At 56.9% G+C, this 12993-nt stretch overlaps 1 protein-coding gene across 3 annotated transcripts in view; it reads left to right on the forward strand.

Moving 5' to 3' along the window:
• CSNK1D (casein kinase 1 delta) overlaps positions 1–12793 on the forward strand; it is a 36178-nt gene extending 23385 nt beyond the window's left edge. The window contains exons 5-10 of one of the 3 annotated variants that reach the window (XM_018065412.1): positions 99–269; positions 734–882; positions 2796–2967; positions 3529–3668; positions 6668–6732; positions 7858–10002. In XM_018065412.1, the coding sequence (XP_017920901.1) occupies positions 99–269; positions 734–882; positions 2796–2967; positions 3529–3668; positions 6668–6700 (665 nt within the window). In that variant the 3' untranslated portion in view covers positions 6701–6732; positions 7858–10002. Of the gene's footprint in view, positions 1–98; positions 270–733; positions 883–2795; positions 2968–3528; positions 3669–6667; positions 6733–7857; positions 10003–12596 lie in introns of those variants that run through there. The other 2 variants (XM_018065410.1, XM_018065411.1) reach the window with 2 other exon arrangements.

Below are 12993 nucleotides of genomic sequence, written 5' to 3' on the forward strand. Positions count from 1 at the left end.
CTTCTCTGAGGCTCTGAGTTTATCCCCAGGCAGCATCTGTGGGGTGTTGCTGTGCATGCTCAGGCACACCGCCCTGACCTGCTCTCCTCTCTATCCAGAACAATCTCGAAGGGATGACCTGGAGTCTCTGGGCTACGTGCTCATGTACTTCAACCTGGGCTCACTGCCCTGGCAGGGCCTGAAGGCTGCTACCAAGAGGCAGAAGTATGAGAGGATCAGTGAGAAGAAGATGTCCACTCCCATCGAGGTGTTGTGCAAAGGCTACCCTTGTGAGTGTCCGGTGGACAGTCAGCCAGTTGTAGTTCTGTGGGAGGGCAGGGGCCTGTGAGGTCTGGAAGAAGGACTAGGAAAGCCCCCCCAGAGGCTGGCTGTCCAAAGCCCCCTCAGCGCCCTGCATAGTTAGGGAGCTGAAGACTGGGCAGGTGGCCTCCCCTCCGAGTGGCCACAGCCTCTGTCCCTGGTGCTCCTCTGCCTTCCTGAGCCGTAACTCAGGGAGTTTTCCTTTTGTTTTTGTGAGACTTCTCCTAGGATAAGTGTCTCCGATGAAACTGTTATGCTCTGTGGTGCTCAGTTTTCTCATCCTCTTTCCCCAAAGCATGCCTGATGTTTCAGGCTCCAGCGTTCGCAGCCTCTCTCTGTGGCCGTGGGTGGTCAGAGGTTCTGTGGACAGACACCATTCTGGCTCTCAGGCAGGAATACTGCTGGTTACCTCTGAATCTTCTGGTGTTTACAGCTGAATTCGCCACGTACCTAAATTTCTGCCGTTCCTTGCGTTTTGACGATAAGCCTGACTACTCATACCTGAGACAGCTCTTCAGGAACTTGTTCCATCGCCAGGGTTTCTCCTATGACTACGTGTTCGACTGGAACATGCTCAAATTTGTAAGTGTGCCCCCAGCTCACTGACCACTCAGCGTGGAAGGGGCTTGCCTGTCAGCAAAAGGCTGCCAGCTGCTGCCATCCCTTTCTGGGAGCTATAGGGGGTGGGGCTTCAGGAGGCATGGCTGCCACATGGGGAGCACAAGGGGTTCTGAGAAGCAAAATGCCAGCGGGCAAGCCAAGGAGGCACCTCAGGGCCACGATGGAGTCCACAGTGCAAGTCTGCCCAGACCAGGGCTCTCATTTGAACTCTGCGGTCCTCAGGATGTTGTGACTGCGCTGGTCTGTGAATTCCTTGTCAAGGGGATGTGACTCCCACCGGGCGGGGTGAAGACATTCCCCTCCTCCCCTCACCTGGCTGTGCTGAGGCCCAGCCTCCCAGGGGTTGGGTGGCCTGGGAGGTGCCGTGTGTTAGGTCTCCGTTTGGCCTTGTGAGGAGCTAGACCTAACATTTGATTTCCTTTGTCACCCAGTTTGTTCATTATCATGAGCCCGTATTTGTGTGCACGTGCACTGTCGGGACTCGGGGTGGGATAGAGTGGGAGCCTGGACTTCAGTTTGTTTCCTCTAAAACAGGCCACCTGTCTCTGAGTCTGTTGTAGGAGTTTGTTTAATCTTTGACACTACAGCCAGAATCCCAGTTTTTTGTTCTAATTTGCACTTCCTCTTTCATTAAAAATGTGTTCTGTGAGCTTAAAACAAAAATTGGCATGTTTCTAGGGTGACAAAATCTGATGGAGGAACAGAACCTCCTCCTCAGAGTGCAAAACAGGAAGCCTTATCCCGTGGCCTCACGGGTGCATGGGTGCTCACACAGACCAGATCAGGGCAGAGAACCACAGCCTCCTCAAGCTGGTGCCAGCCCACAGAGCCAGCGTGCCCTGGGCCTGGCCTGTGCCATCCTGCCAGACCTCTTTATTAGGATGGCCTTCGAGGGACAACCTTTGGGGGCAGTGATGCAGGTTCCTTGGAGTCTGCACATCAGGGTGCACTTCCTGCCAGTGCCACTGTAACAGATTTTTTGTTATTACATCGTCACCCCTCACAGGGATTCGGCAAACCTCTTCTATAAAGGGCCAGACAATGAATGGTTTTCTCTCTGCCATCTGTATGGCATTGTGACCGCTCGACTCTGTGTTGTGTATAACTGGACAGCCGCCAAAGCAGTGCGTCAGTGAGCAGGCATGACTGTGCCAAGAAAACTATTTGCACAAATGAGTGTGGCTGCATTTGGCCCATGGGCTGCAGTTTGCAGATTCTTGCCTTACGGTGCTGGTGATTAGGACATAACCTTTACTAGGACAGGTACCCTGGCATCACCACTTAAAATCCAGGGTCCCTGTGCTTCTCCCTGAAAGTGTTGACTAGCTGTTCTGGGAGCAGCTAGTTTAGCTGAGGTGGTGCCCACTGCCTCGCCACCTGGGACGAGCGTGGTGGCTATTCTTGTCTCATGCAAACTAGCAGGACATCGACTCGAGCCAGGCGTCTGGGCTCTGGTTGGACTCTTCAGCTGACCAAATGCTGTGCTTTCTTTCTGCCTGTCGCATGGGTGCCTTCCCCCAGCTGTTGCCACGTTGGGCCGCCTCTGACCTTCGCTGGTTCCCATCCCCACATGAATAATCGCAGAGAAGAGGGCTGCCAGATGCTGTTGGTGGCTGGGTTCTGAGGAGTGATAAGGCGACTGGGTAGAGGTTTCCTCTGCTGGGAAAGGAGACAAGCCCGGTTCCGCTCGCCCTCGGTCGTGGGACGGGTCAAGCGCGCCCCTGGAGGGAGGAACGCCTGACTTGTCAGAGGCTGCAGACTTCGGGGGGGCCTGTTACACATGCCCCCGTGTTTTTTCGAGTGGTGGCCAAGGGCCTCAGGTGGTTTTTCACCAAACCCAGTTCAGTTCTGGTGTCGCCCTCTTTCCTCCATAGGGAGCCAGCCGGGCAGCTGACGATGCTGAGCGGGAACGCCGGGACCGAGAGGAGCGATTGAGACACTCCCGAAATCCAGCCACCCGCGGCCTCCCTTCCACGGCCTCGGGCCGGCTGAGGGGGACACAGGAGGTGGCTCCTCCCACCCCCCTCACCCCTACCTCACACACTGGTGAGTGGTCCCAGGGCTGCAGCTCACCCTGGTCCCCGCGCTGCAGGCAATAGGGGTTCTGTTTTGTGTGTCGCTTGCTCTGGACACTCCAGTGTGTGACCTCATGGGGTCTGGGCAGTGTACCTTGTGGGTGAAGCGTGTGCGTCCTTGTTCTGTTCATTTCTTACTTCCGAAATTAGACACGCCAGGGAACCACCTGGGATAGTGCCTTCCATAATATCTGTTTCTCAGAAGTTGGCCTGTTGAAGGATTATGTTCCCTGTGAGCTCTGTTGCTTTGCCTCTTGTTCTCATGACACATCATTTAGCCTCTTCCTTGCCTGTCAAGACAGGCCTTGTAGGCAGAGGCCCCAGCCACCCTCCCACTAGACTCCTGGTGCTTTACTCCCAGGGATCAACCTGTGATGCCGGCCTAATCTTAGGGTGCAGTAAGCTGTCCTGTGCCTGAAACTGAGGCAGCTGAGGGTCCTTGTTAGACGTGGTTTTCAAGGAGAGACCCTGTGCTGGAGTGTGGGGCTGCATTCCGAGGCCTCACGCTTGCCCCTGTCTCCCTCTCCTCCAGCGAACACCTCTCCTAGGCCCGTGTCCGGCATGGAAAGAGAGCGGAAAGTGAGTATGCGGCTGCACCGCGGTGCCCCGGTCAACATCTCCTCATCTGACCTCACGGGCCGGCAAGATACCTCCCGCATGTCCACCTCACAGGTACGCACCCCGTGGGCCAGCACCTGAGCTCGCCCAGGTCGGGTGCTGTGGGCCTCTGACTTCTCCACGTTTGGTCTGGTCTTATGGGCTCCAAGCAGAGTGAGGTCGTAGTTTCAAAGGCATTCCTTCTTTCCTTCCTTCCCTTTCTTGCCATATTCTGGTGTTTTACCTGATGGGGTAACGTTGTACCCCTCAATGCAGCTTGGCCCCTTGGTTGAGAGCCTCCTTGATGAGCTGTGTGAGGTAAGGGCTCTACACCCCTCCCCTCAGGCTGTGCTGGGACGTGCCACAGGGCCCTCTCTCTCCTGCTGCCCTCCACATGACTCCCAGCCCCCGGGCAGCCTTGGAGCCTTGGCCATCTTCCCTGTGCAGGCTGGTGCTTCCAGCCTGCTCACACCATTTGTTGTGGGCACATCCAGCCTTGAAGACTCTGTCCTCGATCTTGTTGACCAGCTGTTCCCCCAGCAGAGTGCCGGGGCAGGGGTGGCAGGGGTGGTGTGTTGCCGGCCGTCACTGCAATGCTGTGGGCAGAGGCCTTCTAGAGCCCAGCGCTTGGCAGTGTGCTTCGGGGCGAGGGCTTCTGTCTTCTGGTGCCCCTTCTGATGTCTGTCTTCTGTCTGGCGCGGCAAGTGTGCTCAGAGGTGCAGGGCCTGGTCCCAGGGCCCCCCTCCCCCCGTGTCCTCTTCCCACTGTGGCTTTCCTCGCTGTCCTTCCGTGCTTGCTACCGTGCCTCCCTCAGCAGAGCAGCTCTTTGCCCACATGCGAACGTTTTTCCTCGTCGCGTCAGGGGCTCCTGCAGTCAGGGCAGTAGGGGCGGACAGGGGTCAGGAACAACCCAAGTGAACCATTTCTCCTGCTTCAGCCAGTGTCCCATGGGGACTGGGACTACCCCCTGGTGTCTTCTCGATGGGCAGGTGGTGGGTTGAGGAATGTCCGAAGCCCAGGTCCTAGCCGTGTGCTGGGGCAGCGGCCCTGTGCTTCACCACGATGCCTCACGTTTACACTTTGCGTTCTGCCCTCCTCGGTGCTTTCTGGGCAGTGGGCGTAGAATGTTGGTGAATTTGGTGGGTCAAGCATTTTGTGAGAACTCCCAGAACCTCAGTCCTGTGGCATCCAGCCGATCTTGTGGCAGAGGACCAAGGTGTGCCCAGGCACACTTTAATCAAGTGAAATAATGTTTCTGCCAAATTTACTAGTGATTTACTAGCAAGTCTACTAGAAATGGGTTTTTCTTACATGGTAACTTTCTCTAAGAGACTGAAGATGCAGGTAGTTCAAATGATGCGGCTCAGTGGGTCAGTAATGAGATTGGACCTCTGAGGACTCCCAGCCCCACAATCGTCCTCTGTCACCACAGGGCACAGAAGGGGCTTAACAGGTTTCTTCCCACAAGCCCTGGAATGCATGAGGGCTACCAACTATAACCATACTATCCACTATACTAGCAGTTGGAAGCAGGTCCCTGGAGGTGTTCACCATGCCTGGCCAGGCGGGCCTGGTAGAGGGCTCCAGAACACCTCAGCCAGCAAGGACAAGGAAGGGGCAGGCTAACTTCTTTTTTAACACAAGAAAACGTGTTTTGCTTTGCAGATCATTGAGGGAAGTGGAAGAGGCTGAGTCCTGAGAGTGCCAGGCAGTTATGGGTTTTAATCCAGCCTCTTTGCCACCTTGTGTCCATCTTCATTCAGCCCATGACCCCTGAACGTTGACAACACACAGCTTCAAGACCTTTCCTGTAAAATCTTTCCATCACAATTGCATGTCTTTGCCCCCTGGTTCTCTCTGCTTTCCATACGAAGAAGAGGGCCTGAACAGTGGGGTGGGGGGAGCCAGTCTCTGAAGAGATTCAATTTGTGTGTGTCCCTTCCAAAAGAAACACCCTAGTTACCCTGGGAGTTTCCTTATGATCTTCATGTTGAGGGCAGCTGGACAGCTCTCTCCTTCAGGTTTTCCTGATCATCCCCCAGGTGCTCTTCCTTAAGAGACTCTGAAAGACTGCTGTCCACCAAGGGTGTGATCAGAGTTGCTCCAGCTTTTATGACTGTGGCCTCCATTCACACACCCCACCCCCAACCCCCACCAAAAGATGCAAGCAGGAATAGGGCCAATGACACACGGATCCAGGGGCCAGCACCACGTGTGCACCGAGCCCGGCCTCCTCTTACCAGCTTCCTTTCCTCAAGGAGAGGTGGCATCCTGCGCCAGTGTACCTAGGCCAAGGAGGTAGCTCATCGTCAGCACACAAGCGCCTGGAGCCACTCGGCTGCTTGGGGGACGGCCCTGCTGACCCTCTCCAGCTAGGGGTGGGAGGATGTGACACGTCCCTTGCCCTAGCCACCACTCCTCACCCCCTTGTCCTTCTCCAGGGACTACAGTCCCCACACCCCTGACCCCAGCCTGCGAATCTGGCCTCTGTTGCTGGGATGTCATGGAGACTGAAAGGCTTCTGGCGGCTGAACCTGTGTGTGATGTTTCTCTTTGTGAGAAGTGTCTTTTTCATCCAGTGCTGTTAATAGAACATAATGCTGACCCGTGGTGCCAGTTTTTCCTTCGGGTGGGCTGACTTGTTTTAATTCTGGCTCTCCAAATAAGGTCCGCAGCCCTGTCCTTTTCCGTGTGTCAGTGAGAAAATACATCCAGTTCTTGTGTCACGGGGAGGTGGTGTCCTCTCCACCTCCCGAGCACAAGCCTCAGGAGCCCCTGATGCCAAGACCTTGTGGAGGGGCTGTTGTCCGGGCATCCAGTTCTCTTACTGCTTGAGGAGTTGGGAAGGATCTCCCTCATTGGCCTCCCTGATGGATCCATCCTCGAGGAGCAGGGGCCACTCTGGAAAGGTGGGACCCAGTTCCTTGTGTGGTCCCGGGATCCCCTCGAGCAGCCCCAGCCAGGGGTCCTGGACCTGGTTGAGGCAAGGCAGCACTTGTGGAAACAGGAGGGCCTTACATGCTGGTCCAGCCAGTGGAACCCTTACCAACAGCTGTCTTTTCCCCCCACCTCAGAATAGCATTCCTTTCGAACATCACGGCAAGTAGCTGCACGTCTCCCCGTCGGAAGGCAGCACTGGGTGAGTGTGCTCACGGCGGGGCTCCTCGGCAGGCGCCGGGCCGGGTGGGAGCTGCCGCCCACTCGCCGGCCTGAGGGAGCACGCAGCGGGTCGGGCTTGCATGCCAGGTGCCCCAGGTAGAGCCAGGCCCCGACCCAGGTTGTCTCCTTACGTGGATTCCAGAGCAGCTATGGTGGGCTGTGCAGTCTGGGGCGACCCCAGAATCCTTTCCGTTGGCCTTTGGCCCTCGCCGTGGTCTCTAGTCAGGAGCTGGCATGGGGAGCAGGAGCCCAGTCTTGGCTCCAGTGGCCCCAGAAGGCTCGGGGCCTTGTGGTCCCAGGTTGGTCGCCGGACGTGTATTGTATTGTGCTGGCTGTGGGGGCCGCGCTTGGTGGGGCCTCTTCCGCTCTTGCTGCGTGAGACACTCCTGATGGTCTCTGCTGTCCTGGCTTTGTCATCTCTCTTCCTTTAGCATTGATTTCTGTCCTCCTCGTTTGCTTTTCTTTTCGAACTTGGTCTCTGCCCAGCATCTTGTCCACGCTCTCGTCTGTATTAACCCATCAGCCACAGCCGCCTGCTCCCTGCCATTGGTGCATGGCTGGGCCTCCCAAGCCCAGCTCCCCTCTTGGTGGCGACTCTTGTGGCTCCTCCCAGCTGAGGGCTTGCAGCTTCTGTCCACTCGGCACCGCGGGGCAGACCGGCTGTAGTTGTAACGTGACTGCACTCTTGGGGGACATCTTGATGGGAAGTGCTTTTCACGTCTTCCCCCAAGTGGAGTCCCAGTGCCCACTCAGGGCCTGGTCCTCTATTTCAGAACACCAGGCTACTTCCTAGGAAGGGGGCGCTGGGCATCTCTTGCCCGCTTGGACTCCGTCCGGTCTGACTGATCATGAGCTTGCGGCCCCGCGGCCTCCTTGCCTGCATGGCTCTTCTTCCTTCCCCATCTTCCTGTCACTCTTTCTGCTGCACGTGTCCTGGCCTCGAGGGACCTTCCAGAGCGGCTGGGGGGCACATGTCCAAAGGGGCTAGGTGGCATCTGTCCCTTCCTCCTCCCCGGGCGCTGTCACTGGTGTTTTGTGCTCAAGCCTGACCGGCTCCACTCCTCTGGCCTCACGCTGACCTTCTCCTGTGCTTTGGCTCCGACAGATTCCCGGTCGGGTGGCGTCCAGTGGTCTGCAGTCTGTCGTGCACCGATGAGAACTCTCCTTTTTGCTGAGGGCAGACAATGCATGGCTGATCTACTCTGTTACTAGTGACACGCCCCCGGTCTAGAACCGAAATGTTAACACCGGGAGCTCTCCAGGCCACCCACCCAGCGACGCCCATGGGGGAAACAAAACATAAACCCAACCGGACAGACTCCAAGCGCTGCCATCGCCAGGGGCTGCACTGAGCCCCCATGAACTCGGTTCTAGCGGGGCTGGGAAGAAAGCAGTGAGACGGTTGCAGAGAGAATCAAACTCCCATCCAAGAGCCTTTCAGTCCCCTCCGTGGTGGCGCACCCGTGTCCCTGCCGAGTCTACTGTAACTACCAATCTTCTACTTGGTTAAGACAGTTTTGTATCATTTTGCTAAAAATTATTGGCTTAAATCTGTGTAAAGAAATCTGTCTTTTTATTGTTTCTTTCATGTCTGTTTTTGCGGTCTTAAAGATGCTGACTTAAAGAATTCTGAAGCAGGTGCTGGTGTGGAGTTTGTGTAGGAGTGAGGCAGGGAGCAGAGCACACGTGGGTTTCTGTGGTCTGCGTCTCTTGGTTTGTTATGTGGTCCACTGTGGAGAAGGGATTTTCTCATCAGAAGTTCTGTCACGTATATGCGCGTGTGTAAGTAACGTGTGTCCGTGTGCCGTGTGTCTCGTGACTTCATTAATCTAGTTTTGGCTGTCACGCTCCCTTCCCCACTGTAAACTGAAATGCCCGCTCACTGCAGACCCGCTGGGATTCTTGGATCATCAGGGCAGTTAGAAAGTGCTGGCCACATGCACAGGCGCAGCGGGTGCTTCCCGACAGAGCAGCCCATGGATCTGACCTTCCTAGACGCGACGAGAAGGAAGCCGAGCCTGAAGACTGCAGAAGCCATGGCTTCGTGTCATGTTGCTGATCCCTCGGGAGAGGATTTCAGAGACTTGGGCTCCTCCCTGGAGTCATGTTTGGTTATGTTGGTGGTGATTGCCCCAGTGCTTTCAAACTTAGGAGATTTTCTAAATAGGCTGTCGATACTACCAGTGCAGGTTGGCCCCCAGTCTGGGTTAACATCTCTGCTCAAGACCAAGGGCCGTGGTGTCCGCCCTGTGTGCCAGCATTGCCCAGAAAGGCCAGCGGGCCCAAGGGAATCCACTCTGAAGTGCCAAGAAACAGGTGACTCTGACGACTTGATGTCCAGGAGAGTAAAAGATAACATGCTTTTGTGACCTTCCCTGAGACATAGTGACCCCACAGAGGCCAAGAGGCAGAGCAGGGCCGAGTCTCCCCAGAAAGACCCTCCGGGGCAACCAGGCTCCAGGTGGGTTCCTGAGACACCCTCCCTCGCTTTGCAGCAGCAGCAGCAGAGGCATCAGCTGGTAGTGGCGGCTGGTGGACAGGAGCCTCCGTCTCTGGAAGTGAGGTGCAATATATATGTTCATAGGTACTTTCACATTTCTTCCCATCATTGCCCTGCAGTGTGTTCTGTTTAGAAACAGGCACTGGGAGGAAGCTAGGGACCTGAAAGGTGTCCATGTCTGTGTTCTCCCTTCCTGCCCCCAAAGTCCCAGCACAGCGACGCTGGTCCTAGGAGGCCCCGACGGCTGTGTTGATGGCGCAGAACGCAGCTGGTTGCTTCTTTCTGAATCCTGAGCTGGCTACTCTGTAAGTGTTTTGGGGTGTGGACACTTGGCCAGGTGGGGCTGTGTTTCTGGGAGTGTAGAGGGAGCTCGGGTTGGTTAGAGTGAGTGGGGGGCTTTCATCGTGGCCCAGTGCCTTCCTCAGAGGTGGGCGTCCCCCTCCTGGAGAGCTGTTAGCAGCTGCGGCCCCGATGTTCTGCATCCAGGTTTTCACCTGAAATTGCCAGATGGCATTTTAGAAGTGGACTCCAACCCTGAGTCCTCAGCAGTGTGGTTGTGGACAGTTGTGTCCCCCCCGCCCCGTCCCCCCATATTTAACTCCCCATCCTGACTTGCAGGAAACCTAGTTGGAATGTCTGTATCAACCTGTGTATCAGTGGCCAGTCTCTGAACTGCGCTTTTGTATGACCACTGTATTTGTGTCCTTAACCACCATGTAAATAATAAATTCATGACGACCTCTGCCTTTCTTTCCTGCCCCTGCCATGTGGTCTTTATTTCATCAGTTTTGAGTTTTGATTTGTGTAGATTAACTTTGTGAAACTAATTTTCTGAGACTGGGTATTCGTGTCTGTCCTTTGGAAGCCTGTTGGTGTACTTTCATAAGCTGATCAGGAGCAGGTGGGATGAGCCCCTGGGGCGCGGCGGGGATGTGGCTGAGCTGCTGCTGGTGTAGGCCGTGAGCACACACCCGTCCCCTGCTTTAACCACCTCTGTGGGAAGGACATGCTGCCACTCACCTTGTGTTCTCTGGGGAGTGAAGAGCATGGTAGTTGGCCCGTAGTCGTGTTCCTACTGCCCGGGGGGGGTGCTCATGGTACCCATGAAGGAGCCCCTGCTGGGACAGGGGCTTGGGCCCGGCTGTCGTCATCCCAGTGTGAGCACCAGCCTGCATCCCTCACGCCCCAGGTGCTGTCCCTTCTAGTCAGGCAGTGCTGGAAGGGGGCATCATCTCTCCAGCTGTTGGGCTCATGGCCTCCACTTCCCTCTGCCCCTGAAGTTGTTAGAGACCAAGACACCCCTACCCCTGGGAGCTCCAGGCGGAGCCGAGTGAGAAGGTGTGGCCCCGCAGGAAAGTCCTTCCCTATTGAACTGGGGCCACAGATGTGTTCCCATAGATGTATGGTAACTAAGCACCTTCTGGTCCACACCCACTTGTCCTGGAGTGGAGTATGCCAGCCTTGCATGTGCTACAGGGAGAGTCTTGGTGATGCCACCCGCATGCATGGGAAACAGGTGGGGCAGGTGGGTCTCCTACCCGCCACTGGTTTGTGTTTACTGCTCACAAGCCAGGTGTGCCAGGCTTGTGCCAGATGGTCCCTGAGGATGTGAAAGAGCCTGAGCTTTATGGGTTCCCCCTCCTCCCCTAAGCTTGCTGACACTTGGACTCAGCTGAAATGGTGATGAGGTGAACCCTGAACCACCTCTTGTTCTCCTGCCAGGAGGGAGGTCACAGGCAGAACAGGGACTCTGGCCCCTTTCACTCAGAGCCTGCCTGCCCTGTTCCCCAGCCCCCTTACCACCTCTGTCTTCCCAACATGGAGAACTCTACCCCCTGACCTGCCTGGCAGGCTCCGTGCTCAGGAGAGCAAGCTCTGGGTCCAAGCCTCCACCTCCTCCCTGCCCCCAGGCCCTGTCACCTCTGATGGGGTGCTTGGAGCTCCTCCTAGGGACCATGCCCACCCCCATTAGCTGGGAGCTACGAAAGCAGCACACCCCTTGGCACCACTGTTTGCAGGGATGTTTAGGGTTACAGGGGAGTGTCCTTTGGGGAGCCATGAGGGGGCCCTGCAGGTCTAGGCAGCTGCCTCCCAGACTGCCATTGGCAGAACCCTTGGGCAGCCAGTGACAGTGGGGTCTGCCTTCCTGCCAGGCTCTCCCAGTGTGGGCCTGCACATGAGTCCCAGGGTGTTCTCCACACAGGGTGGCAGGTGCCCCAAGTTCTGGCAGGGCGCCTGGCTCATGTGCCCGCCACTTCTGATTTAGGCAGATGTGTATGTGTCCTCCAAGGAGCTGCTAAGGGCCTGTGAGAGTGGGCTTAGTACACGCATCTGTGTCTTCATGGGAAGCTGGGTGTGAGCCTCCTCCAGTGGGACATCTGGAGGACTAAGGAGAGCGCTGTCCATTCCAGAGCACTGACCGCTCTCCTAACTGCTTTTAGGGCCATTGGCCCTTGGCAGCCACAGCTTCCTGAGGACAGGAAGTTTTCTTTCTCTGTGTCTTGGGCACAGCTGGAAATGCCTGGAACCAGAAAACCAGGCAGACCGAACTATCTGGTCACCCTCTCCCCGGGGTTAGGGTTAGACTGCAGGTCAGTCTCCAATCTGGGCAGGGCCCCTGCATGTTTTAACCAGCTAATGTGGGGGCAGGGGGCCTCAGGTGCACCGTGGGGTGCATGGATCCAGCAGCAGACCAGCCGTGGGTCCCACCCCCAGGAGAGGGACTCCCACACCATCTCAGTCACTGAGCGGTATACCCAGTGTAGCTGTAGAGGGTCCCAGATGGGAGTAGGGACGAGTGAGGCAGCTTCGGGTGAGTGAAGGGGTGGTGGTGTGGAATACAGGGGCCCTGATCACCCCCACAGCTGGTCCCAAGAGACCCAAGAAAACTGAATGACTGGCAACAGCCAGGCCAAGGTCTTGCCAGGAGAGAAGGGGGTGTCGTGATGAGGGTTGGGGGGGTGGGGGAAGGGCACAAGCAGGCCACCCACTTGTGCTCTTTTCCCTGCCCCACTGCAGTTCAGAGACCACAGGTGGGGCTGACAAGTTGGGTGCTCATGGCTCAGCTTTCCCAGGGGCTGGCCCCTGCCTGGCCCACCTTGCACAGGGTGAGGTCAGTGGATGCAGGGCTACCACCTGACCCTTGCAGCTGCTTGCACTGCCCACAGCCCAGGCAGAGGGGAAGGACAGAAAGGATGAGATGGGGCAGGGTGCTGTAGGCAGGCGCCCGGCTCCCTCATAGAGCTCAAGGGCCAGATGGAGGAGGGAGCCAGCAGCCCCCTTAGGGCAACACCTCTTGGGGAGGGGGGCCCAGGACGTGAGCTTTTGCTTGCTTTTCGTTTCAGAGGAGCAGGGATGTGGCATCTCTCCGGCTGCACGCGGCCCGCCAGGGTGCCCGCTGCCGTCCCCAGCGCCCTCGACGCACCACCTACTGAGGCGGCCCCAGCGGCCTCTGACCGGGCTCCCAGCCACACAGGCCGCCGCTGGCCACGAGGGCAGGTGGGTGTGAGGTACCCAGGGCAGGGCTGAGCAGGGCTGTTCGAAAAGGACAGGGACCAGACACCAGCCCTGGGCGCTGACCACGTGGGATGACTGTCAGCTAACCAAGGGGTGAATAAACAAAAGCAGACAGACCATTTTTCTTCAAACACACACCAGTGAACAGAAACCACATGTGCATCCCAGCCTAGGTGTCCACATCCCTGCTGTGTGGCCCCTTCCCTGCCGACCACCAGGGTGCTG

The sequence above is a fragment of the Capra hircus genome, chromosome 19 (genome assembly GCF_001704415.2).
Source record: "Capra hircus breed San Clemente chromosome 19, ASM170441v1, whole genome shotgun sequence".
NCBI lineage: Eukaryota > Metazoa > Chordata > Mammalia > Artiodactyla > Bovidae > Capra > Capra hircus.